General features: G+C 44.3%; 2 protein-coding genes across 32 annotated transcripts in view; one reads left to right on the top strand and one right to left on the bottom strand.

Moving 5' to 3' along the window:
- NUMB (NUMB endocytic adaptor protein) overlaps positions 1–12,631 on the top strand; it is a 95,479-nt gene extending 82,848 nt beyond the window's left edge. For 10 of the 16 annotated variants that reach the window (XM_083839316.1, XM_083839314.1, XM_083839301.1 and 7 more), the window contains 7 exons: positions 100–174; positions 2,054–2,194; positions 3,576–3,777; positions 5,668–5,967; positions 7,784–7,933; positions 8,788–8,931; positions 10,694–12,631. In XM_083839316.1, the coding sequence (XP_083695442.1) occupies positions 100–174; positions 2,054–2,194; positions 3,576–3,777; positions 5,668–5,967; positions 7,784–7,933; positions 8,788–8,931; positions 10,694–11,397 (1,716 nt within the window). In that variant the 3' untranslated portion in view covers positions 11,398–12,631. The remainder of the gene's footprint in view (positions 1–99; positions 175–2,053; positions 2,195–3,575; positions 3,778–5,667; positions 5,968–7,783; positions 7,934–8,787; positions 8,932–10,693) is intronic. The other 6 variants (XM_083839307.1, XM_083839305.1, XM_083839303.1 and 3 more) reach the window with 1 other exon arrangement.
- A 1,365-nt stretch (positions 12,632–13,996) lies between these two features.
- The window catches only part of PAPLN (papilin, proteoglycan like sulfated glycoprotein), a 78,898-nt gene continuing 65,630 nt past the window's right edge, over positions 13,997–27,264 (bottom strand). For 8 of the 16 annotated variants that reach the window (XM_083839267.1, XM_083839254.1, XM_083839268.1 and 5 more), the window contains 12 exons: positions 27,087–27,204; positions 26,259–26,388; positions 24,394–25,045; positions 23,502–23,639; positions 22,518–22,642; positions 21,450–21,588; positions 19,887–20,024; positions 19,115–19,242; positions 18,441–18,549; positions 16,942–17,117; positions 16,330–16,536; positions 13,997–14,572 (listed from right to left, as the gene is read on the bottom strand). In XM_083839267.1, the coding sequence (XP_083695393.1) occupies positions 16,361–16,536; positions 16,942–17,117; positions 18,441–18,549; positions 19,115–19,242; positions 19,887–20,024; positions 21,450–21,588; positions 22,518–22,642; positions 23,502–23,639; positions 24,394–25,045; positions 26,259–26,388; positions 27,087–27,204 (2,029 nt within the window). In that variant the 3' untranslated portion in view covers positions 13,997–14,572; positions 16,330–16,360. The remainder of the gene's footprint in view (positions 14,573–16,329; positions 16,537–16,941; positions 17,118–18,440; positions 18,550–19,114; positions 19,243–19,886; positions 20,025–21,449; positions 21,589–22,517; positions 22,643–23,501; positions 23,640–24,393; positions 25,046–26,258; positions 26,389–27,086; positions 27,205–27,264) is intronic. The other 8 variants (XM_083839260.1, XM_083839261.1, XM_083839259.1 and 5 more) reach the window with 5 other exon arrangements.

The raw sequence follows: 27,264 nt of genomic DNA, 5'->3' as shown, positions 1-27,264 counted from the left end.
CACTTAATGTTATGGTTCTTGGAAAGGGGGAATGGGTGGCAGTCTGATACCGTTGACATAAAGCTGTTTTTTTTCTCTTTCTTTTTCTTTTTTTGAAAGACTGGGAAGAAGGCAGTTAAAGCAGTCCTATGGGTTTCGGCGGATGGACTCAGAGTTGTAGATGAGAAAACAAAGGTTAGATTTCACTGGACAGAAGTTCAAAGTTTCTTTATAATAACATATATGCTGTAACTTTAAATGAACATCAATCTTTGTCTTAATGCAACTGTTGGTATCTGAAAGAAAGATTTGTGTATAGTTGGTTTAATCATTTCTTGCTTGGTAAACATATGTACGCCTGTTAATTTTGTTTCTCTATTAATTTCACAGTATTCTGAAACCACATTTGATAAAGTGTGGCAGGTAGCAGAAGCTTGGAGCTATTTTTGTTGTATTTGCCTGAAGAACCGTTCTTCCTGATGAGTACTGTTGACAGTGAACTTGTAGCAAGTCTCTTGGCTTTTGTTCTGTACAACTGCAGAAGGCCATGAGAGAAATACACGAGGAAGTTCATGTTAATCAATATAATTTTCAATGCATCCAAATCCCAGAATAGGTCTGAATGAACGAGATCTAGCTTCCAGAAATATGATGAGGAGAATAAATGAAATAGGGTTGTCTCTATATTAAACATCTTAAATTCCCTTCAAATTTAAGATAAATGGATATCAAATTCTGTAATTCCTAATTCTAGTATCTAAGCTGTTGGTCTCAAGTCGAAGACTAATGTATTCATGGCTTCCTCCTAGATTGTTTTAGATTTTTTTATTGTGAAATAGCACAATGTGTAGCACAAAAGTGCCTGTGTACAGGTAAAAGCAAACAATTCTTGGATTTAGCTAGATGTAGGCAATTAGAAAGAAGAGCTTTAGGCTTGCCTCTGTAAGGTTACTAGTGTTTTAAAAGATGACGTGGCAATCAGAACAATTTTAATTAGTCTGAAACTAATTTGTTCGTTATTCATGTCATTTAACCCTTACTTTGTTGACCTAAAAGATGGTTTCTGCAAGCCAACACTGAGGATCAGGTAGAGATAATTCATATCCCTCTGCAGTGTAGCTACCCGATGAACACCTGCTCTGTGGGTAGACATCTCCAGGGCTGTTGTTAGGGTATGCTTCATCAGCTCTGGAGTTTGTCTTTTGAGAATTTAATATCAAATACAAACATACTGAGGCAGGTGAATTTGGTCTACTGATTGCCTTTAAAAAAACAACAAATGTATATATTTAGAAATGTTACTGCATATATTTCATCCTTTAAAATGAATTTTAATAAGATGTGCAGACCTTGGAGGTAATTAAAAGCATAGGGCTTAAAAAGAGAATATAATATTGCCTCCTGGTGGTTGAATACATTAGCACAGATACCAAGTACTAACCACCAAAAAAAAGAAACAATTCTGAAAAACACTGAAAAAATATTTTTTTAATGAAGATAGCATAGTTCTTAAATTATACTATCTCTTTTTTACAAACACTTCTCCCATCAGTTCGTAGGAACAAATCGGGGGTGTTTGATACTACCAGTACTGCTGGTGCTTTTCCATTTCATCCTTGCTTATCTAATTGGCGTGTTAGCTTTTGCTTTTTGTGTTGTAGCTGCTAGATCTTTTCACATTTGTAGACTTCTCCCATTAATTTTCAGGATTGTATTTTAACCACACTAGAGATTTGATTGCTAGAGCACAGTAAAATTAAAATGAAACAAAAATTCCCCTTTCCCCCAAGTTAGCTCCATAGTCTAGAGGAGAGATCTTAAGAATTGTGTTCCTGAGTTCTTAAGTGGTTGCCTTGTCGCACTTCTACCAAAGATGGCTGGTGGAAGAAGAGGTCTGTCCTTTTTTGTTCATACTGGGAATAGTTTCTGAATGGCAAAATCATTTGACAAATAATTGTAGCCAAGTGAGGTTATCATCTTTTTAATGTAATGCATTTTGCAGCTAGCACTGAAAATGACTTGTTCCATTGTTTCTCCACATTTCCTCATGTTTCTTTTTTTGGGGATCCTCTAGGATCTTATAGTTGATCAGACAATAGAGAAGGTTTCTTTCTGCGCGCCAGACAGGAACTTTGACCGGGCATTCTCATACATCTGTCGAGATGGCACTACGAGACGCTGGATATGCCACTGCTTCATGGCTGTAAAGGACACGGTAAGTTTTGTTACGGCGTATGTCTTCCTGCTTCTAGCTGCAAGTTACACTAAGAAAACTTAACTACGCAGAATACTGTGATACATTTTGACTTCAGCTAAAATATTACTTTTTCCTTAAAAATTATTTTAGTTCTAATTCTTTATATCTGAATTGTTTGCCATTCCTCTGTGATGTCTTCTTGTGGAGAGAAACGGTGCCCAGCATGGTGTGTAAATGGAATGCAGTCAGCCTCAGATATCTGTAGCAGAAGGGAACTACTCTTCTAAAAATAGACAGAAGATACTCTCATCTGAAAGTGTATACAGCCAAAAACTGAAACAGCAGTGACAGTTTTTCCAGGATAAAAATCATAGTGAGTAAATACAGACTGGTTATGAATGTAGCCTCTTGTATGCAAATGTTAAGGGATGGAGCTAAAATGAGTTAAATTAGGGTCCTATTTCCTTCTAAATGTTAGAGATTTTTGCATTAGAAGGTTTGAAAGCAAGTTACCTATATCAGTCTTCTGCTGTGTAGAGTTAAGTCATTTAACTCCCTGATCTAGTCTTTTACTTACGTGGCTTTTTATGGAATCTGACTATTACACAATGGCTTTCTTTAATGAGAAACAAGTTAGAAATTCCCATTTAAATGTATGTTAGAGCTGGAGCATTTTTATTTCCTTCTGTGTATAGCAGGTCAGTTCATTTACTGATTATTGCAGATGAGGTGAGCTACTGTTAGTAATAGCACCTCTGACTCAGCTGCAGCCTCTGTATCAGCCGGAGTGCCAGACTTCCTCTGACTTGAATTTCATTTCCTTATTGCAGTTATTGGGCAGTGGATCCTTTTGACCTCACTGGTTAATCATGGAAGTACCTTCTGGAAGGCGCTCTCAATGCTAATTTCTGCAATTGGTCAGGGCCATTAAGGGATATTTGTAGTCAGTTGTACTTTCAAGTTTCATGTTTGCACACAACAGTATTGTCTCCCTGCACCCTCTGTAAACCTTTTCTGTTTGAGAATAGCATTTACCTATCCTTCAGGACTTAAACCTGCATAAAATGGCATCACAAGAGTTCCTTTGTGCACAAATGTATCCAGAGGCAAGGGATCGGTGCAGGCACATTATCACACTACTATTGTAGTAGCAGTTGAGCTAAACAGATTGTCTGACAGTCTTTCAGTCCTGGGTGGCCTTCGTGCTTGTGCGTTTGTGGTTGTGAGTCTTTATCTATCAGGTTTAATTTTAGAGGCATACAAGGTGGCCAATTACAGTAGTTCTCTTTAATGCCTTAATTAGATTTCTCTTGTAAGGGCAGGTTATCAGTTTGCAATGTTTGAAGCACATGGATGTTGCTGTTCCAGTCACTGTATGATGCAATATTGTCTTGTACAGGGGGAAAGGTTGAGTCATGCCGTGGGCTGTGCATTTGCAGCGTGCCTGGAGCGCAAGCAGAAGCGAGAGAAGGAGTGTGGAGTGACTGCCACCTTTGATGCCAGCAGAACCACATTCACTAGAGAAGGGTCATTCAGGGTCACTACAGCTACTGAACAAGCAGAAAGAGAGGAAATTATGAGACAGATGCCGGATGCTAAAGGTACGGGGTGCAACTTACACAGTCGTCCATAGTGAGCAGAACAAGCACTGAGGCACTGTAGAGCCCCTGCAAGGACAGGGCTTAACATCCTCGCAAAATTCCCTCTCTCAAACTTGGTTATGTACAAATCATATTTCCAGACACTTGTCACTTTGCAAGATGAAAAGCGCTCCCAGATTCAGTCCTAGGGCGTTTTTCCCTATTTCCTCAAGAAAAAGTGCAAGGGGCTTCATATGTGAAAGCAACTGGACAAAGCTGCTTCCGCTTTGTTTTGTCTGCCTGCTTTATGGCAGAGGGCATCATAGGCACCATACTGAAGGGCCTTATTAGAAAAAAGTTATGAAAATATAAGAGCTTTGCCAGACTTGAAGTAATCCTTTTTGTTGTGTAAAGGTTTTTGTAAATGAACAGAAAGCGGTGTCGTTTTTCTTAGAAAACAGTGTAGTTTTATTTCACTTTTTAGAGCATGTTACAAAGTTTCTGTATACTTATATTGCATGAGGGAAGTACAGGTCGATCACAGTGTGCTTTCTAAAAATAAAACCAAAACCAAACACAAACCACCAAAAATCACATACTAGTTATATTCAAAAATAGTAACTGGCTGTTTTGAGAGGAGCTCGTTTTTACTACTTAGCCATTTAAAACATGGCAGTGTTCTCAAATTCAAGTGAAAGTAGAATTTCTTACCCAAGTTTTATTACCAGTACAGTTCTACTTGTCATTCTACAACTAACAAAAAGTAAGTATTATAGATATTGTCTACAGTCCTCTTTACAGTGGAGTTGAACTTTCCATAGCAAGTTTTATTCTGCCGCTCTATTGCAAAACTTTAATCTTCGTTTTCATCATCCATCTGCTTGTTCCCATACGTTAGTTTTAGAATGTGCTAAATGAAGCTTAAACACAAGGCCTTTGTTACTGGAGGGCATGAGTCAAAGTCTTGACTCAATGAAGGTGTGTGAAATCCTTTCCAAGAAAGACTGATTAGAAAAGTTTCACTTGAACGAGCAGCTGCAGCTCATGGGTACTGAAGCTTGCAAGACAACATAATTAGTTCCTCTGACCACTCCAGCTCCTCAGAAATCTCCAGTGCGGCTCTGCTTTTACCAGACTTCTGGTTATTCTGTTGATGTGTCAACAAAAACAGTCATTGTTTCTTGTATGAAGTTTGGAAAGCATTGTAAACGTTGCTGATGCTAGCAAGGCCTGCCAGCTCGGGCTGGATCTGCTTTGCAGCTCACTTCCATCTCTCTGTAATGTATTCCCTGGGGTTGCTGAGGAGCTGCTGTTGGAGCACTGAATGCGGCCTAACCTGTTAAGTGCTAACTCTGGCCTGCCGGAGCTTGTGCAGGGTGCTTGGCCACTGCTGCTGATTCTGCAGGGGTAGGAGGGTGGCTTTTGAAAGAAGCTCCTAGAGCTGTTCTGTTCCCTGCAGCTGCTGAGCTACACCACCCTCATTAACTGAATAAAGTTAGTAGTAATATTTTGGCTGTGATTTATTCTTCTAGCTCTACTTGAGGCAAAATAAAGGCCTCAGACACACAGTACACTTTTCAGTCTTAATCATAAATGAATTACAGGTGTTTCTAGAGCAGTGGTCTCAGGGACAGCTAGGAAGACTACATATACAAGGCCATCGTTTCTAAGAAGTGGCTAGCCTTAGTAAGCTTTGCTTTGGAGAATGGATATATGTAAAGTGACATGGTGAAGCCTATGAAGGTACAAAGAAATAATTTTTCTGCAGTGGTATTAGAAACCTGTTTGTTGGAAGAGTACTAGCTATGCAAATTCTTGCAGTTTCTCTTTTCAGAACAAATGGGAGTAGGGGCAGGCAGTTGAACAATATATTGCTTTATTCATCTAACCTCACCATATTTCCTCCAACAGTTGAAACAGAAATGAAAACAGTAGCACCAGGTGCTGCACCAACCAATACTGCCCCCTCTCCTGGCTCCCCAGCCTCTCCTACTACTGATGTTGCTGCCTCTCTGGATAAAGAAATGAGCAATCCCCACGCTATTCCACGAAGGCATGCCCCTATAGAACAGCTTGCCAGGCAAGGTTCTTTCCGGGGCTTCCCTGCCCTTAGTCAAAAGATGTCTCCTTTTAAGCGCCAGTTGTCCTTGCGAATAAATGAACTGCCTTCAACAGTGCAAAGGAAGACTGATTTCCCCATGAAAAACTCAGGTAAAATCAAATGCCTCCAGTGAAACATTTCCTTAAATTGTCTCTTCCTCCTTTCCTTGTCTGTGGCTTCAAATAACTCATTATGTGTAGTAAATCCTTCTTCCTGCCTCATGTGAATCATTTCTCATGAGCAAACATTGTCAGGTCAGAAAACCTCTACCTCTGGAATATGCAAGAATTTCAAATACTGTATTCACATTCAGAAGGCAAGCAGCTGTAATCGTTTTCTGAAATACTGGAGCACAGCTTGAAGTGTTCCAGGAACGGTGTTAGTGAATTAGTAGATGCTGCTCTTCCCTCTGAGTCACTGAACCAGTTCCTCCTCTTAATGCCAGGGCATCTCGAGAGACAAATCCTGTCAAGGCCTTAACCACAGGCCGTGGGTTCATGTGACGTTTTTCTGCAGTCTCTGTCGGCCCTTCTGAGCTCTTCTTTCTGAGAGGAAAGAAACTGCTTTCCACCTTGCATTAGAAGGAACTTTTCTGTTTAGGTGGCACAACTGGCTGCACCAATACTGCATGGTACAGGTTTCACATGGTGGTAGTGGGGTTTTATAGAGTCATCCCAACATAAACATCTGGGGTGATCAGTACCTTGCACAATAGCCTGGAATCCCTTTAGCTAGGTTATCCTGCAGGACAGCTGTACTCTCAACTTGGCAACAGAGCTACTTTTAGGGTTTAAGCTTTAAAATAAAAATCTCTGTGGCAAAGGAAAAAAAAACACAACAAAAATACCTATTTGGTGACCTGTGCTTTAAGACCAGTGTTGAGTTAATCAGTTTAACAGTAGTGGTGTGCTGCTTACTGGACTTACGCTGGCTGAGCACACAACAATCTGAATTCTTCCTAATTCAGAGCATTTGATGCACGTTCCTGTATATGAAACTGCCGGTGCTGTTTAATGTCACACGATAGGTGCTATATTGGAATATCCCTCAAAGAATCAATTTTTGGGCACACCTCCCCCTAAATGTTCAATATACTGCATGTCATATCCACCCATCCTGTGGTTTTTGTACTGTTCCATTTCTGCTTAATTATGCCTGCTCGTGTCAGTTCGGTGCAATGAAGGACTGATGAGCAGTACTTCTGAAAAGTTGGGCAATTAGAAATAAGGAGAGCAGCTGGTAAGTCAGTAGTTTTACTCCAATGTTACTTTATCTGCACTGTACTGATATTTGGTTTAAAACTGAGTGTCCATTTTACTTGTGCGCTCAACTTCTGCTTTCAAAATTTTAACACAGGAGCTAGTGAGTTCAGCTACCACTGAACTACGGCAATTGACACTCTTGAATTAACTTGCCTCTACATATTGCTGTCAACATGTTTATACTTCATCTGGTTTCTGTACAAGTACAGTGTTGGAATAGTTAAATCTATCATAAGTACTTTCATTTCACAAAATGTCAAATCTTAGTGCCAAATCCTTGGTATATTTAACACTTTAATACTGAAAGATTTAGAACTCATATTAAAAGCTATAGAAAAACCTTTTATTTTATGAAATGAACGTTCTCTTGCATTAACATAGAGAAGACGTGATGACTGACTTGAAATCTGGAACACTGATCTCCTTACCCTCTTGCTATGTCATAAAATACAGTGATATGGCTTTGTATTTCTACAGTTCTTTCTATTTCTGTCAGGTCTTCAACACCCAATTTAAATTAAAAAAAAAAAAGGCTGTCCTCCAAGTCAGTAGTCGAAACATCTAAGAGATAAAGAAGCTAAATATATTTCAGTTTAACATCTGTATTTATAAATTGTTTCTGTATCCCTTAAATGTTATTTAATGAATTTTATTTACATTTTAGTCCCTGAGGTAGAAGGGGAAGCAGACAGCATTAGTGCCCTGTGCTCTCAGATCACCAGTGCTTTCAGCACACCATCGGAAGATCCTTTCTCTTCAGCCCCCATGACGAAACCAGTGACAGTAGTCGCACCACAGTCTCCTGCCTTTCAAGGTTTGTCATTTCTTTGCTTGCTGTGGTCATGCTGGACGAGGCTTGAATGCACAGAATGTTGCTTTCCAGTAACACATAGTCTTAATTTCTTGTATCAGTCTTGTATCTTAATTTTCTGTATCCGTATTTTGGGGTCATGCATCCTGCTTTATTCATCTCATCTGTTCAGTTTTTCTGTGTTTTTAACAAAAAGTTCATGCACCTACCACACGATAGTTACCTGTAAAAGGGACTGGCTTTAAGATAATGGCTATTTTAATCATTCTGCCGCCTGAACCGGAAAAATCTTAACAATTGTGTGTCACAGAAACCAAATCCAGCACAGTAAGAAGATTTTGTGCCACCATGATTACCATTTTTCACACAAACTCCCAGATAACCTACGGAGACGTAAACTATAGAACTCTTAGTAGCCTCTAATCTTCATTCCAGTGATGTTCTTTTATACAAATAGTGTGGGGAAGAAACCTCTCCTTGTTAAATGTAGTTGTTATTTTGCATCCAAAATCCATTGTTCTTTGGAATTTAAAATTAATTATACTGTAACTTCTGGTGAGCTATATCTCTTCTATAAAAACCAACAAATTTAACTTTGGTCAGTCATGAGAATTGAAGGGCTCATGAAATAAACAAAACCCCACCATCCCACAACTGTTAACACGAGTTGGCTTGGTGAAATGGAATTTACGAGCTTCATCAACTGTCAGTCCAATTTGGCTAATTTACACAAACTGCTGTCATGTGGAAGTGTTTAAAATTGTATGTTAACAGTTACGACATGGCCCACTAATATTCCAGTCATGTGCATGCCTTGCATGAATTAATTGCACTGATGTTGTCTGCTCCCATTTTAGTTAATGGCACTGCCTCTGCCTTCTGTGTGCTTGCTGCTAAACCATCCCAAGCTGCTGTTGTGTCCACAGCTATGCCAGTTCGCGAAACCAATCCTTGGGCTCATGCTCCTGCTGCTAATACTGGAGCTGCAGCCATGGTCTCCGGTAAGATTGGAAGTAGATCCTGTGCATTGCTATGAGAACTCGGATCAAAAGCATAATCGAGCCCTTGAGATGGCTGTCAGTGCCACTTAATGAAAAGTGGAAGGAACAATAACAAAAGCTGGAAGTAGTAGCGTTTTGCACAAGTGGATGGAGGGAAGCTATGAACTCCCTGGTCCTGGGTCTGTAAGCTAGACTGTTTCTTATTTTGTCAGTGTTTTAGGAAATCTGATGCTTAAAAAAGGAAATAATGAAATAACGTGTTTGGGGATGAAGAGGAAAGAATCTGTATGCTTACCCAAAATGATTTTTGTGCATTCTTGCCATGAACGTAGATAAGGAGAGATTAAGTTGGGTGCTTGAAGACTTCAGAAATTAATTTCTTCTGTTTAATAAGTTTAGTCTGTCTGTACAGTCCTTGTCTATATTCATATCCAATGTAAGGTGGTAATTTAATGGCTGTCACCCATATGGACGAATACGCTAGAAAGCTATGAACAAACATTTCCTGGTGCAAGTGCCACCAGAAAGAAACAACCTTGCTAGTGAAATAGGTTCTGTTTGCCCTTGTAACAGCACCAGGCCCATTACCAGTCAGTCTACTCTGTAAGAGAGAGACCTTAAGCTCTGCCTTCGAGTTACCACTGTAAAAAAACAACAGTGAACTGATCTTAGGTGGAGTTTAACTAGTTGCTACGATTAGACTGAATGAAGAGTACTGAGCAGTAATGATTTTCTACTTTTCTAAAACACTGAATAGCACATGAATTGCAGAGCATTCCAGGTTGCTTCTCTCATCACATTAAAAAGCTGGTGAGGTCCTATGGGAAGGGAAGAGAATATAAAACCGTAGGGAGAAGGAAGATTGTAGAACTCAGCTAATGGAAGATGGTTTTGAAAGCGTAGGAGGAATGGAAATGATGGTGATTTTTTAATCACTGAAGATAAATGAGTTAAAATAAAGCTGTAGTTGTAGAAGAAAAATCTGAAATGTTAAGCATTGAGCACTGCAAAAGAATTTGAGAGGTTAGCAGCACGAGTTGTGAAAAGACTAAGGGAAGAATGGAGATGGAGAAAGAACATAAACAGGAAGTCATAGTAAGTACAGTTTATATATTACATGGCAATTTGATTAGATGTCCTGCCTTAAATGTTCATGTATATAGTAGTGAGTGCTCACGCTTCACTTCAACACGTATGGGACAAAAAAGAAATGTTGCCTTGAACTCCTTATGCCATTGCATTGCTGTACTGCAAAGGGTAAAGCCTTAATTTAGGAAATAAGGCGAATGAGCCTTAAAAAGTTTCATAAAGCTTTGTGCTATAGCAGTCCACCACTCCTGAGCTATACATGCATAAATTGATATTCCCCTAATAGAGGAATTTTAGAGGTTATGGACTAGATCATTGCCACTAAGTAATGAAGGCAGGTGGCAGCTCTTCTTCATGTCCTAAAGTTTCAGCCGTCTGCTATTAAAAAAAAAAAGGAAAAAAGAACAAAATAATAACAAAAAACAAACCAAAAACATCACAAAACAAAAATCTGCACTTTAGGGAGGAAACTCTTCTCCATCCCTTCTTGACCAACGCTCCCTGTGACAGAACAGTGTACCGGCTGCAAAGAGATGCTCTGGCTCTGGGTAGCGATCTCCTGGCTGCAGAGGGAGGTGGCCCGACTGACCTTGTGTGCATCCTCCATTTTTTCTAACCGATAAAAGGGCAAGGAATAGAAACATTAATGACTTTCCCGTGCTTTCGTTCTCAGGCACTGAATGGAGTGGCACCTCCTCGGGTACAGCCTCACCAAGTCTCTTCCAAGGAAATCACAGACGTACCCCCTCAGAGGCAGACCGCTGGTTGGAAGAGGTCTCAAAGACTGTCCGGGCCCAGCAGCAGCCAGCCCCAGCCCCGCAGCCACTACTACAGCCTCCTCCAGCAGCTTCCCAGTCAGCACCAGCCTTCCCCGTGAGCACCTACATTGCACCCCAGCCTGTGCCGGTCGGCGTGGTACCGCCCATGCAGCCACCATTTATTCCAGCTCAGCCCTACGCTGTAGCAAATGGGATGACCTACGCAGCCCCGAGCGTACCTGTGGTGGGAATCACGCCTTCCCAGATGGTAGCCAACGTCTTCGGTACGGCAAGCCACACTCCAGCAGCCCACCCGCACCAGTCGCCCAGTCTTGTCAAACAGCAGACGTTCCCTCAGTACGAAAGCAGCAGTGCTACGAGCAGCCCTTTCTTCACTCCGCCTGCGCAGCACAACGGCTCTGCGGCTTTCAACGGAGTTGACGGTGGCAAGTGGGCTGCAGAGGACAAGCATTCGCAGCCTCCCGCAGCTGCTCCGCAGGTAGACCCCTTTGAAGCGCAGTGGGCAGCACTCGAGGGCAAGGCAAAGCAGCGCACTAATCCCTCTCCAACTAACCCCTTCTCGAGTGATTTACAGAAGACATTTGAGATCGAACTTTAAGCAGCCCTACGGGGGTAGATAAATTGTACATTAGGCTAGAGGGATAAAGGGAGCAGAGGGGACTGTTTCTGATCAGTTTGCTTTGATAATCCCAAAGGTCCCTTCGAGTGAAAATGGGTTAGAAAGAGGGAGCAGTTATGGGGAGGGTATAAACAGACACAGAGTTTAACGTTTAAAAGGAATCCGGGAGCCACCCCAGTCTGCGTTCCCTCCTTACTTGGAAAGCTGGACGTCAAACACAGCAGAGGTGGGCACCCAGTCCTGAAGCCTGTTCTGCAGAAACAAGTTATCTCACAGAAAGGAAGGCAGATTTTATATTTGTGTCCTTCTGATGCCCTGCAAGTCCTGGACATTCCCCCTCAGGGAAAAATGGGGTTTGGGGGGGAAGTATGGGTGGGAGATTGTCACCTGCTTAGCAAAAGCTAGGTTTGTGGAAAAAGTTGAGCTTCCATTTTGAGTAACAAAGTGAATATTATATGTAAAGAATAAAGTAAAGCCAAAATTTTTATTTTTATGCATTTAGGATATTTTAAATAGTGGATATTAAAAGCCGTATGAGTTGTAAGTAATCTTGCCAAAGGTTTAAAAAAAAAAGGGGGGGGTTGGATGTAAGAAATTGTATATAAGATTGATTTATCTCTGATTCTTATTGTAAGTAATATCAGGGGGTGGAAAAAGGGGCTCTAGCTTGTTCTTGTATCTATCTGTTCATTGTAAGTAGCATATTGCAACAACAATCACAACCAGTAAGTCATTATATCGTAGTTTTAAATAAAATTAAAGAACAGTATTGTCATGGTTTGAAAACCATGGGGAAAATTAACTGTTTTTTATTGGAATCAAGCTACATATTATATATATATATATATAGTATGTTTTTTTCTTTCATGTATTGCTGCAGTTTTCTTGTCTTAATCGATTGGTTCTAACACTACTGTGACAACTTACCGTAATCATATCTACATCCTGGGGCTACCTAGGAACCCATTTTTTTGTTTGTCTGTCAATAGATCTTAGAGGTTTTTTAACTTCTGTTTTTATTTTTTTCCACTGATTTGTGAAACCTTGTGGTTAAGGCTGCAGCTGGTCCAGGTTCTGCCTCCGGTGAATCGTGAAATCCATCTCATTTTAACTTTACTTTTAAACTTTGGCCTTACAAGCAAATGTAAGTTATATATATTTGTACTGATGATTTATAATCTGCTTTAACAGAAATAAATGTTGGTGGTAGAAACCTTGTCTGTGAAGCCCTGTCTTATTCCCACTCCCTGTTTTCGGGATTTGCCCTTTTGGGTTTCTTCCCTGTTGTTAGGTGGCTGTAGAAAAGCCCTGCCTGCTAACCTGTAAGCTTACTGTTGGTATTTGCACACTTATTACTTTGTATGCCATGTTATGTTACCTTGAACTTCAGGACTGAACTTGCAAATATCCTTTTGACCCATAGCTATTTAAAGCTCTGCAAAGGAGGGCTTTACTGAAAACATTGGATTCTGGGTTTGCATCACTGAATTTTCTAATTGAATATTTACAGAGAGACAAGGATGAGCACACTAACATTCAAAAAGGAAAACTCAGTTTGGTTTTCTTCCCTTTGCTTTTAAAAGGAGTGAAGACCCTAACAGCCACCGGAGAAGAGAATGTATTTTCACTCCTTGCTGTTCTACCAGTAAGTTGATCCCTTTTCTTTTAGTATGATTGGTTTTTACTTCAGTCTTATGCATATGAAGTAGTTCTAGACATTGAAAAGAAGTCAGACCTGAAAGGGGAGGAATGGTCTCCTGATGTGGCCGTAGCATTTGAGCTCACCAGGAGTTTCCATTTCTAGACACATACTGTGATTCTCACAGTGACATGGTCTAGAAAATTGGTGCTTCTTTCCTGCACAGGTTTGTTCTTACATAAAGCAATTAAGTTCAGTATGGTATTAATAGTAATGACCAACGCTCTTTATGGTATTGGAATCGCTCTCAATACTTAGCTGTCGAAAAGCAAGTGAATACTTGGTCATACATGCTTGGAGAACTAACATTTATAATAAAATGTTATAGATGTTTTTTTTGTTTTTGTTTTTCCTGTCAGTTCCCTAGACTTTTACAGCAGTGTCCAGCAATCAGATGAAAATAGCCCACTGCAGTTACACCCTTCCCCTGCCTAGGGGATAACAGCAAAGGAGGTATCTGTGACCTTCCTACAATCCATTGTTTAGGGAGGAAAACCGCTATCTTGATTTGCAAATCAAAAATTAAACAGTTAGGAAGTTAAGTGATGCTACGTAGAAGGAAAATCTCAGCTTGCTAAATAGACAAAATACAAACACCCCTTAGTTAACTATTATAGTCATGGCATGTATTTGAAGCAGTGAACTGCACGCCTTCAAATACTGTCCTTTTTACTATGGTTACACATCTGAAAGAGGTCAGAGAATAAACAACAAGGAAAAAAAAAAGTACCTTCAGTTGTAAAGTCCAGTCCGTCAGAATACAGGTGCCCATTACAGACCTCACCAGGCTTGAGGTAGCACTCCCTGACTGTGTTGTATGTAGCCATACAGCTCAAATGAAAGCTAACTATTTAACTCGTATAAAAATAGAGCCTCTGACAGAGTAGAAAGAGATTTATTACAGAAACAACTGCTTATCCTGGGAGAAAGGGATCTGATGTAAGCATAATCAACGGCTAACCATCTTCCTGAGAAGGTTCACAGACCTTAACTCCCCTCTATACCTGCCACACATGACTGGAATTTACACAATTTTACATTAGTCTGTGGTCTCTAAAGGCAGAGTTATACTATATACCAAAACATCCTGTACAGAGCGCCATTTTGCAATGTTAAATGCAAATTTATGTACAAACACAATTAGAATTTATCTCAGGGCTTGAGTTGTCCTCAAATAGTCAATGAATGCAACGTCACAACTTGTCACTGTAACATTCTATGACTTAGAGCAGAGGAAGTTTTTCCTAATTGCCAAATTGAAGGGTCTTCATTGAAAATAAGTTTTGTCATTTCTAGCAAGCAGACTCTATCATTGGCCTCAAAAAGTGAAAATAAAAAATGCCCCAAATAGCTGTTTGACCGTGTCACCTGTTGCTCCTTTACTGGATTGCTTCGAGACTGTTTGGTGTGTTCACATCTTAAAGCATTGTGTCCAGTCCTGAAGCCATACCTGTGCTGAAGAGAGTGCAATCATTAGGTTAGTAGTTCTTATTTTTAGATGCAGCTAAACTGATTTACTGGATTTAGCGTCCAAGCCAGCTTTAGGCTGCCAAGCCTGGGGATTTACACCCATGTATTACTGCTGCCCTGAGCGCTGGTTCTGGGCTGAAGGCGCGGAGAGCAGTGTGATCACAGCCCAGAATTAGATTCCTTCCGTAGAAGCCATAAATTAAAGCAGCAGAGTAGGAAGAAAAACAAAACCAACCCAACCACAAAAAAACAAATCCTTACCACCCACCTGCAAACACCAACGCTACACATCAGTGTACTGGCCTAGATGTACAGCTACATCTATACATATAATAAATGGGGATGTGGTGCTAATTATTATGAGTAACCTCTCCAAGGCTGAGCAGGGAGTGTGGCATAAGGAAAGTGGAGTCGCTGCTGGGTCTAAGGGTGAAACCATGTTTCTGGAGGCTGTAAAAAAAAAAGTGGTTTTGCTTGGAAGTTTTAATTCCATTTTGAGATACTGAAGATACCAAATGCCTGGTCACCTGGGTCAACAAATCATCATGTAATATCACCCTCCACACCCACACCTAGCTTAATGCCTGAGAATTTCTCTTTCAGAGCCTCATACGCAGATAGCTACTGCTCTGTCTTAGCCCAGACGTGACGGATGCTTTTCAGCTATAGCTGCTCCGCATCTGGAAGTCCTCATTTCTTAGCACGTATCAGCAACAATCAGCCCAGGACCCGTGCAGAGCCAGGCGTTCCTGAACTTAACTGAGACTGGAGCAGATCATTAGGAAGTTTATTCCAGCAAGTAAAGTACCCTACAACTCTTTGTATGTACATATTATTTGCCTCTCCAAGCAGCACAATGCTACCACAGAGCCTATCTTTGCATTAAATTCAACAGCACTGTTCTGCCTCTGAAATAAAAACAATAATATATAATAATGATAATCCTTTCCAGAGATTTTGATATTTAAATTGCAGCATCTCAGAACAGATAATAATGATCCTATATTCATCTAAATTGTCCCTACCATTTAGAAAGGGCTAAAAGTATTCTTCCATTTTGTCCTAAGCTTTCTGTGAAGCATTGCTTCTGCATTTCAAAGCTGAACACATTCAAGTAGAAACCAAACTGACCCAAACAGAAATTTATCTGAGTATTGCAATAAAAAAGGTACAGTATGTGACATTACAGCTGCATCGTTAGAGCTTGTACTCTCAGAGGACATGAACACTAACTTTATACACATCAAGCTGTTTCTAATGGCTAGAGTTCTTTGCATTTAGATGGAAAATGCTCCCCAGGATTATAAATGTTCCTCAATCATTAGTGCTTTAGTTGAGACAGTTCAGGCCCACCTACAGACACTTCAGACTTTTTTTTTTCCTTTTGTTAAGAGCTATTCTCTCCTTCCTTATGTGAAGAATCAGGCTCTTTCTCTTTTATGCTGGTTATCTGCCCTCTCTAAAGTCACAGTCCTTACATTCCCAGCATCACCTGCCTCCATGAACAACAACTACTGTTACGTGAGGAGATGGGTTAGCTATTGCAAGGCATAAGGGAGTGGGGTGGGGAGGGGAAGAAGTTAGCAGTAAGCTGGAGGATGGTGGTTCTCCCACCTTTCCATGGTTACACCCCCTACAGTGTTACATTCACCCTCTTGAGCTTTCAAGCAGGACGGAGCTCCCGAAACAGTTTCATGCAGTACAAGGACAGAGTTCAGAATTCCTGTCTTGTATTCAGTCACCTGTTGTTTCGTGTGGCCTTGGAGGTCTCTGTCACCCGCTGTGACGCGGCGGGCTGGCCTGCGGCTTGTAGTGAGAGCAGCTAGCGCAGCAGAAGCTGGAGTAGTACTCGTTACTGCAGAGCTGGGCCTGCACGATCAGGTCACAGTTGGCGAGGTGTGGCTGGTCCACGCACTCTCTGCTCAGGTCCACAACGTGATTCACAGCTGCTGCAGCCAAGCAAAAGGTAAAGACAGCTGAAAACACAGTCCCCCAGCTTGTCCTCAGGTTTCATTTCCCTCTCAAAAAACACAGCAGGTTCCTGCTCTCTCCACCCTGACAGCTCTAAGGGTGTTATTTTAAATACAGTCCAACATCAAGGATGGGTAAGAGAAACTGACACCTCTGGTTAGACAAAGAAAGAGAATGCAGTTTCTGGGATTGATTTCTGAGGCTCCCAGTGCCCTGGCGGGGAGGTTTGTTTCCACCACCCTGCTTTTGAGCTCACCCAGAGGCTCCTGCTGCTCCCCAGTTTCAGAGATTGGTGGTGGACGGGCACACAGTGGGCAGCCTTACAGCAATGGCCAAGAGGCAGGCCCTGTGCCGGAGAAGCAGGGAAGACAAGTTGTACTCACGACTAGGCCTGTTCCTCAGCACTTTCACCTCGGTGCTGGCGCTGACGGAGTTGCTGCTGCTGTAGGCGCTGCACGTGTAGGATCCCTCGTCAGCCAACTGAACGTTGCTTATGATCAGGCTTCCATCCTGGGACAGGTGGATGCGGTGACCGTCTGCCCGCATTGGGACACCATTCCTGTAATGAAAAGCGTTTTGTACCACTGTTCCCACCCATGGGAGCTAAAGAAATCTCTGTGCTGTTTGGAAACTGATGCTTCATGAAAGGGGTGAATTGTTACAAATTCAGTGCAAAGGAAGACCTCGTCTTTTGCCATAACCTGGCTCTGCAATTAGGTAGTAATTTGAGCCTGAGCGAGTCTGCTTATTAGCCCACTGCCTCCACGGGAGGCAGCTAGCTGTGTGCTCTGTATAAAGCCTTTGCCTTTTCCAGTATGACACATTTTTGAGGTTTGAGGAACTAAGAGAAAATCCAGGGTGCGTTTCCCTCTCTCCAGGTTGTGGTCTGGCAGTGCTTGTTTGGCAGGCATTGATAGCTGTGCATATGCCTGAGGAACATACAGGGCAGTGAGCAATGCAACCTCCTTCCTCTCCCTTAAAAGTCTGTTTAAAAATGTTTAAAATATCAGCAAGATTGTATCTGTTCTGCTCCTCCTGGAATACTCCGTGCATGGCAAGAAAACTGCCTGAACTATGGACTCCCAGTTACCAAGGAAAGTAAATTTTATTCACTGAAAAAAGTTTCATTCATACTGATACTTGCATCATTTTGTTGACTCAAATACCAAACTTACATATGGAAGAATAGCTCTCTTTGTGAGATGGCCCACTTCAGTCCTACCGCTTGGGACTAGAGGGATTGAAACAATTACTAATCCATCTCCGTGGATCCTTTGCAAGAAAGCTTCAAAATGGAACTGATTATTTTCAAATAGGGAAAAAAAAACACCACCCAACCCACCACATACTTGCACAAACTCATTTTCACTGTAAAACATTATGAGAAGAGGACACAGCCTTTACCCTTACCAAAACACTTTAAATTCCCATTTGCTCCCGCCTGACAGTAGAGGGGGAGAATTGTTACAGCACAAAGCTGGGAGAAGAGATGCTGTTATGGCAGGGGCTAAAACGTTTGCTAGGGTTAGCCACAGAGAGTCTTCTAAAGACCAACCAAAAATCATCCTCTGGTTTCTAACTTTAATTTTTGCTATTGTAATGTGTATATGTATACACATTACATTAATATATAATCTTAGCTCAAAGTCTGTTTTCCTCCTCATGTGACTGGAATGTGAACTTGGTGACCACACTCCTAGGATCTGCCTAGGATTTTTAGGGTAATGGTCAAGTTGGTTAGGAAAGGGTGGGTGATGCCAGCTGGGGCTGAGAACCATGGTTTTCTCCCTTACCTGGCAGGCATCCTGCATTATTAGTTGGAGGATTAGTGATGAGGTTCAAGAAGAGAAGGGAAGGCCAGCTCTGTCTCATTTTTGCTCACCTTGACCACCTTATGTTCACATTGTTGCCAGTCACCGTACAGCGAAGTTGAGCAGTTTCTCCCTCGGGTACCGTGATGCTTGGCATAAGGCCAGAGATCCTCAGTTCTCCTAGGCCAGAAGGGAAATCATCACTAGCAAGGAGACAATGCCACGCATTCCCTCATGGGAAGAGTCCAACATATGCTGTGGTGAGCTACAGGCTTCGAGGCCTTTGAACCAGCACGCTGGGAGTTCTGACAGCTATTGCTGTGGGGAATGTCGTATTTCCTAAGGGCTTTGGCCCAAGCCAGCGCAAGCAGCAGAGGTTTCAAACAGCTTTTTCCTCCAGCTGGACACAAGCACACCATGTGCGCAGAACTGCCTCCTTATTGCCTCTTGCTTCTGCTGTACCCATTCCGTACCAGCATCCTAAAAATGAGGCTCAAGAGCCGCTCTCACTGTGCTAGGAGTCCCTCTTCTCAGCTGTCTGGAGCACCATGATCTACTAGGCACATCAGATTACATTGGGTAGAAGAACCTCACTCTTCCGTCGCCCTCAAGCTGCCTGTTAAACATGAGGTATGAAGCCAAGAGGCATCACCAGAGCAGAAACCCACGCTCTGCCCAGCCCTCCCTGTTTCACAGTGTGCGCACGTGTGTGTACAGACACGCAACACTGCCACCCGTCTGGTACCTAGAGGTCGGAGCAGGACCTGACGCTGGTCCTGGTCACGTCCGTTGGAGGCGATGCAGGTGAAGAAGCCGCCATCTTCAGCGCTGAGCCGGCTGATGACCAGCGCCCCGTCTGACTGCTGCCTGTGCCTGAGGGACAAAACCAGAAACATCCTCAGCCTGCGCTTGGGCCAGGGTGGGACTCCAGCCACCAGAACTGAGGGGCAGAACCTTGCGCACAACTTTGTAGTAACACTGAGCGAAGATTTAGCAGCAGCCCAGTTCTATCTGCAATACAACCCTTGGCCCTGAAATCCCATCACCAGTGCTGTGACCTCCGGAAAAGCTTTTGGCTATAGCTGGTTTTCTGGGAGCAGCAGGTGAAGAAAGTTGCAGGACAGCAGCATAAAAAGCTCTGGAAGTTCACTGCAGGCACCCTGATCTCTTTGTTTGCTGCGAGTCTCTGCCCTGTTTTGCATAACAGGTGTTTTTTGGCAAGTTTCCTCTTTTTTGCTAATCTTGTAGGTGAACAAATTCCAGCTTCGGCTCACTTGTAGACTCTCTATCACAGCTGTTCACTTGCGAGCTCAGTGTTCAGGCTCTGACCGGTGACTGAAGCTAGGGCAGTAAGGCAGTACTGTCTGGCCCTAACAGATGAAGCTGCCCGGCATAAAGCACAATGGGCCCTACCTGCATGGCCAGCAGAGCTGTTCCTTCAGGAAGGAAACAGGAGATTGGGGCTCTCCTCCCCACAAACCTGCCTGTAGGTATGGTAGAGCCATCTGGGAGCTCACCTGGGAGAGGAGAGGGGCTGCCCATCTTTCTGCCACTCGATGGTGAGAGCTGGCGATGCTTCCACTGCGCAGGGCAGTCTGACTCTCTCCCCGATGCCGGCCTCCACCACTGAGGGCTCGCTCTTATCCATTTTCAACCTGCAAAGTCCACAAGCACAGCAAAAGATGCATCAGCTTTTTCATTCAGCATCTGACCTTCAGCACAAGGCCTTTTTAATCACAAACCTTATTTTTTGCCTCCAATGGGAAAGGGCGGTCTCCCTGCTATCATCAGAGCTCTAATACTTGCCATAAACAACACTCACCACCCTCAGAAAAAAGCAGCCTCTATCAAATCCTGCTCTGGTTCAGCACAGCATGGTGCTGCACTCCTGCCAGCCAAGTTAACCCTTCAGGGACAGCAACCCAGAGCATCCCTCTGGCTAAAATCCTTGGAAGCATTAACACCATAAACACACAGCAAATGGCACAAAGCCCCTGAGAACAGGGCACCAAGCAGGCTTCCCCCAAGGTGCTTGTCTGGCACATGAAAACAAATATTTTTGGGGGGGTATGACAAGCCCATTGCAATCACCTGTCTGGCTGCATGCAAGGGCATCCACTGTATGCAGCTGAAAAGCTGGACACAGGCTTTACACCACTCATCTCCTCATGCTCTTTGCTCTCTTTTAACTACAGATAAACACCATTTCGGAAGAGAACTAAGCCATGATGTTCCCAGAGTCAAAGAAAACATCATCTCCCCAACCCCCATCCTCTGACCTGAATTCTTGATCTCAAAAAACAATACCAAAGAGCCTTAATTCAATGTTCTTAATTCAATGAATCACTTCTTTCTGCTTTTAGGCAGAAGCAGCTAAGGAGGTTACTGGAGAGTTCAGCAAATTGGCTGGGGTTTTGGTTGCAAAGTCAAAAACAGAGAGGGATCAAATCACGGTCCCATTTAGTTTGGAGCCCCAGTGTGCTGCATTTAAGGCAAAAGCAGCTTTTACTCTTTTATTTCTGCAGGACCTAGAAGCATCAGAGAAACAGGCAGGAAGCTACAAAGTATTCCACCCAGTACATGAGAAGATAGCTTGAGTCAAACTTGTTTGTTCACAAAATATTTAAAATAAATGGGTGGGGATTAAAGTATCTGGAGCTTTTTTAAAAAAATATACATATGTCTATTTTGTGCTAGTTAAGCAGTTCACACTTGCTTTGCTTTTTTTTTTTTTCCCAGAAGGGGTTTCTCCTTCTGGCTGCACTAAGTTGAACAGCTAAAGATGCTGCCCCTGACATTTCTATATTTGTTTGAACCTGGCTCCTTTGCTGTCAGCTTCCCTGAGCATCTTTGCTCAGGATCTGCTTCTTTCAAGGGACCCTTGGGAGGACAGAAGACATCTTGCAACCGGGATCTTTGCCTGCTCCTGTCGTCAACAGTTCAGTCTTCCTTGCCTCCCAACTGTGCCCCAGAACAGCTGACCCGGGACCTTTCCAATCTTCAGTTTTTCTACATGAAGAGATGCCATATGGTTCATCAGCTGGGCACGGGGGACAAACTGTTGCTGTGTGTGAACTCACCTATATGCGAATTGTGGATGCACAGAGGAGCTGGCTGCCTGCACAACCTTCCCGCCTCTGGATAGCTCTTGGTGCTGCTGATTTTCCTTGTGAAGGACCTGACCTCTCTCACCCTCTGCCAGAACAGCACTCTGGTACTCTATTCAAAATAAAATGCCATATGTGAATAAAAAGACCCTTCTTACTGTGACCTCTTGCGTAGGGTTTCTGTGAGCTTGGGAGAGCTTGCTGAACTGGAGCCAAGGAGCCCTTCAGCCATCTGTTTTCCGACTGACTAGTGCAGTGAGCCTGTGCTGTTGACTAATGAGAGTCACAGACCTGCAGGCAAGCATTTTTAGGCGCCTTTCTCTCCTCTGTCAGCGAGTATGTTGCAGCACCCCTTAGGCCACATTGCCTTCTGCCCTCTGAGCCATTGCTGTGACAAGGTACGTCTCAGGACTGAAAGCTGCAAAGGGTGGCTTGCTGACCCATCTTTTTAGACCAATCTTTTGTATTTTTTTGGTTTTGTTTCTTAAACAAGACATGGCTTCTTTGCAACAGGGAATAATCTGTTACCCAGAAGGACTTGTTTTGGCAAAACAAAACATAAATGCACCAACAAGGGCAGCTATGGCAAACTGGTCACGTTAGAGCAAGATGGAGGGCACAGCAAACTGCAGAGAGCCCTTTTCTGTGGCCTCCTGTCTGGGATCAGGAGGGCACTGATGGGTCTCAGGCAGGACAACATGCCCGTTACGCTGGAAATGGGGCAGGTCACAGGCAAACCACAATTCCAGGCATTGGGATGGCTCTACAGGGGGGGAAATACTTTACAGCAAGGGCTTTATCATGACACAATGCCAGAAGAATCCCTGCTACCTCCGCTCTCCCTCTTGGCTTCCGTAGAGCAGAGGAGACTGGCTGTGTCACCTCGGGACACCATTGCTATGGAGCGAAGGCAACGCCGCTAGCGCAGCGTGGCAGCAAAGGAAGTTTGCTCCTGCGATTGGCTTTACTGCCCCCGTTGTCAGTGTCTGTTATCAGGGAGCCCTGAGCTACCTCTTTGGTCTCAAGCAGAAGATAAATCACCTATGATCTGTAACTGAATATGCCGTCTCTCCGTCTTCCCATCAGAAACGAGGCACGTGTAAGTCCCGGCGTCCTCTGGCTTGCTGTGGCTGATAACTAAGGAGCTGTCGGACTGGTAGGTGTGCCTGCAACGGGAGCAGGGATTAACGGCCTCTGCCTGGCCAAGGCAGAGCAGCCTTCAAGCTGGTGTTACATAAACCACCAGCATGTAGTGCCCTCCCCAGCTTAGAAACAACAAAACACTGTTGACCACAGAGGGGTCACAGGCAGGGGAAATAAGTGCAGCAGAAAGGAGGTCAGGAACAGAGAGGAAACTGAGATGGGAAAATAGGGAACTGCTTTCAGCGATCCTCTCCCATGAGGAGGGAAATTGCCCTTCCAGGCAGGAGCTCGAGCCCCAGCAGTCATTTGCAAACATAAAAGCAGAACTTGGCTTTTCTTAACAACTGTGATTTTCATAACAAAAAGTGACTCTCTGGAACCAAACTGTTGCAGGAAACAGATTTCCCAGGACAAAAGGCTTTAAAAATGCTTTTAAAAGCATTGCATTTTAGATGACAGTACCAGAAAATTCCAGCCAGAGGAACTTGTTTGGCTATGAGCTTCACCCTGGACTACTTAGTGCTGACTAAGAAGAATCCTACACAGCCAACGTTTTTCTGTGTAACTGCCCACAAGTCAATTCGTTGGCGCCTTGTTAGGGGGCAGAACAAGTGCTGCCCCAAAACACTGCCCAATGCCTCAATACTATTGCAGAGTGTCTCTCTCTCTGCCATGCACAGGCCAGGTGGACAGCTCATGTTCGGGGTGCTGTTAGGTCAGTACATGAGCTTGTTCCTTTATCAATCCTTCTTTCCTTTTTTTTTTTTCCCCCCAAAGAATGTTAACAATGAGATTACAAAGAAAGTGGGCAACCATTTAAGCATGTTTGGCACTCTGCCCAGCAAGGACTGTGAACTCTACAACGAAGGGAGCTGAGCTCACCTGTCAGAGGAGACTGGCTGGCCATCCTTCATCCACTCCACTCTGGAGAAGGGGGACGTGCCTGTCTTGCAGACCAGCTGGATGTTTTGTCCCATGACTGCTGTCACCAGAGAGGGCTTGGCTTCCTCCAGAATCGCTCTTAAAAGAGAAAGTGATTCCATTAGCACCTCTGCTGCCTTCTCTCCTCTGGGTCCTCTAATGTGGCGATGGGTGAGTCCCAACTGCAGTGCAAAGCAGCACTGGATGCCCATTTAGCTCTGAACAGATGCGCCCTGTAACACGGGGAGCCCTCTCCTACATGACAAAGGCTGGTCTGGACAGACCGAATGCTACAAGAAATCCAAGGAGACAGACACAGCCGTATAACCTCTCTTCTGAGAACTATGCTCAGCTCAGCCCACAGACACAGATCCAGTGCAGACACAAACAGATCTAGCTCTAAGCAAACCTGATTTTCAGGGTGATGCTGTCTGGATCCTGACCCAAACTCTGCATTTTAAAGTCTTCCCCAGAACAACCCCCTGCTGCTGCATGCAGTGCTGAGATAAAGGCTCTGAAGTCAGAGAGTCAACTAAATTTATTGGTCAGAACAAGCAAACCACCTATGGATTTTCATTTACAGTACAGGAATGCCTCCCGAACAAGGGCCCCAGCATCCTGCAGTCTTTTCACACACACTACTTCCAGTGCTGTCAGAGAGCAATGAGAGTGCAAGGAATGGGAAAGCAGATTAACTCCAGGGCCTGGATGACTCGATTTACCAAAGGGACACATTTATAGCCAATCTGTTGCGTGGCTAGCTGGTCCTGGCTGGGTCTACACTTCCACTGCAGAGGAAGCTGCACTGATGCTTCACAATGAGCGGGCAGAAAAGAGGAAAAAAAAAAATCACCTGTGCAGACCCCGTGCTGGGAGTGAGTCTGCAGACACCTGGTGGCCCAAGCCCTCCGTTACGGAAGCATCTGCTCCAAAAGCCTTATGCCACTGCTTGCCTTCATGTGGCAGCACCTGCTGGCCACTGCTGCTCTGCCTCTCTGGGGGCCCAGGCACTGCCGTTTCTGACACCAAGTGCAGCTGGCTCAGGCTGTTCAATCGACTTTGCTGGGTGCCCCAGCGCTGGCTCTCCAGCACACCAGTCCTTTGCACAGTCTCTGGCAGCACCTCGCTCCTCCAGCTGTCCCCTCCGTGTCTGTTCTGTGGGGGCTGTAAAGCCCCATAGGCTCTTCCTTCTTGGCTCTGACTTGCAGACTCTCTCAACGGTGGCTGCTGACCCCAAGAGTTCCCTGTGTGAGAGCGGGAGCCGGCGTCCTGCTGCTGCAGGGCTCCTGTGCCAGAATAGGGCTGGCGCGCCAGGGGGCTGACCCCCCCCGAGTTGTGGCATACTCTCATGCACTCCTCCTCCGAGGCAAAGCTGTTTTTATTGCCATGACAGCCGCCGTACCAAAAGCGGTTGCACTTGCCAACGACAGTCACAAAGTACCAGCGAGTGGTCCAGTTCGCACAGGGGCCGTGGGCACTGGGCAGCAGGCATATGACGGGATACGCTACCAGAAAGAGCAGAACAGAAGGATATGTGAGGGCTAAGAAACACAAAGGTCCAGGTGCTTCAACCGTCTACCCAAATGATCTGATGGGCCTTGTGGGCAGAGTGCTGGTGGGAAGGTAGGAACACCTGAATTTTGCATCCAGCTCGGCTTTTAAATTGGGCAGCTGCTCTGATGTCTCCTTCAGCCCTTGTTTTCCTACTGGTAGAAGAGAAGCCAACCTCAGAGACATTTCTGAGCCTAAATGCTAGACTGACACTTTACGGCCTTTTTAGGGAATTCTGGTGCTGCAAGGGGCACGTGGCTGTCATTTGCACATTGCCAGCCCAGAGAGCAGGGGGACTAGACCCAGTTGTGAAGACTCACACACTACAGATTACACCACTGTAAATAAAGAGGAGCACAGCCCAATCTGTCTACAGACCTTCCCTGTGCCCTGAGTCACATGTACCACAGCCACGTGTTGACAAACATCGGATGCAGAGCTCTGACTGAGAGGTCCTTTGCGGAGCTGTGGCTGAGCAGAGAGGATACACAGACCTTTCCCCAAGGCAGCCTTGCAGGGCTGGTGACCAAGCAATCCCTGTGCTGTAGCAAAAGGGGAAAGCAATGCAGCGGACATCTGCCTGCAACAGATACAGCTGGGAACTAAAGGAGCAGAGGTGCTTTTGCCCACCCAGCAGCTCTAGCACCCTGGTAGTAGAGCAGGCACTGTTCCCTATTGTTCTCTGCTGGTTGAAAGCCTCCATGCAGCCCTGAGCAACATCCTTAGCCGTAGCTCTCATTTCAGCCCTAGGCAGACAAGCTTGTCTGAAGGCTGAGCATGGCCCCAGTTTCTCAGAGAAGGCCTTACTTCACCTAAGCCCAGGTAATGAATTTGGAGCACTCAAGGCTGTATCAGGTTGTCTTCCCAGGGGCAAACAGCTCCCCAGAAATCCTACAGACTGACAGAGATTACATACACAGAGTTCTGTCCAAATATCAAAAGAGGACAACATGAATTTCTGTGGTAGCTAACTGAACCATTTGGCAGCTTTTCTATGTTCCCTCCGAGCCTCCCCTCTCCCAGCCACCAGGCTGGATTCCTTTTCAAGGAGAGGATTTACTGCAATTTACAGAGAGCAAAACCTCTACACAGGAAGTTTCCATACGCTACTGAATTCTGTGCGACTCTTCCTCTGTTCCTAACCAAAGAAGCCAAAGCATCACTTACGGTAGTTGGGCCTGTTGAGACATCCTTCCCCTTGAGGACCTGAAGCTGAAGCGACATTGTCAAAACAGCAGCCGTACACTGAGCTGCGGCACTCGCCCGAGGGGTGCTGCTGCAACAAGGCTTGGCTTGCCTTAGAGATGGGAATTGAAAGCCAAAAGTTATCATGTGTACATGAGGGCAGAAGCACATGCAAGACAGTGTCCAAGCTGTTGGCTGCAGAAGGCCAGCCGTTAGAGGAACCGCTATTCATTTGTTTGCCTCCTGGAGGCTTTCCTGCTGGCAAGGGGGAGGAAACTTGGCTGCTGGCCACGGAGACAGTGCTGCACTTCTTTGCAAAACACACCTAGCCAGCCAGCAGCAGGCCAGCTTTTTGATCTGGCCCCACCATACACCCAAACCATTCCAGATGAATTTCCTCCCTGAATATTTTACCCTCAATTAGTCTGCAGAGACGACTAACAAGGGCAATTATTAGTAGCATGTTCTTTCCTGTTTTTTCTCCTAGAAATTGGATGGCAAGTTTCTGACGGACAGAAATCTCATTACCCATGATTATTCAACCAGTTCTATGCAAGATGTTCCTCTCCTTCTCAGACAGCTGCCGACCACCTACATTGTCCCCTGCTGACAGAGGATCACAAGTGGGTGCCCCATATCGAACAGGAATGAAGTGGGCCAAAGGGCCAGATGCCATGCATGGAGTATTGGTTCTCCAGCATTACTGGCAGAGACGAAGTACAACAGAAGCCCACAGTCTGAGTCATCAGGGTCAAATACAAATCTTCACATCTGATGGACTGCTAAGACCCAAAGGGGTTTTGTACTTACTGTTGGAGCAGCTGCAGCAGGCCGACTTCTGCTCATTTGAACCTCACGGTTGTACTGTGGGCATCCCATGTTGTTCAGACCTTTAGCAGCTGACACTCCATCCGGACAGCATCCATACCTACAGACACAAGGCAGAAGGGCTGCAGCAATACCTGACCTGCCTGGCTCGACAGGCACA

This window comes from Anser anser (assembly GCF_964211835.1).
Source record: "Anser anser genome assembly, chromosome: 5".
Classification (NCBI taxonomy): Eukaryota; Metazoa; Chordata; class Aves; order Anseriformes; family Anatidae; genus Anser; species Anser anser.
This window is presented reverse-complemented; position numbering and strand designations above follow the sequence as displayed.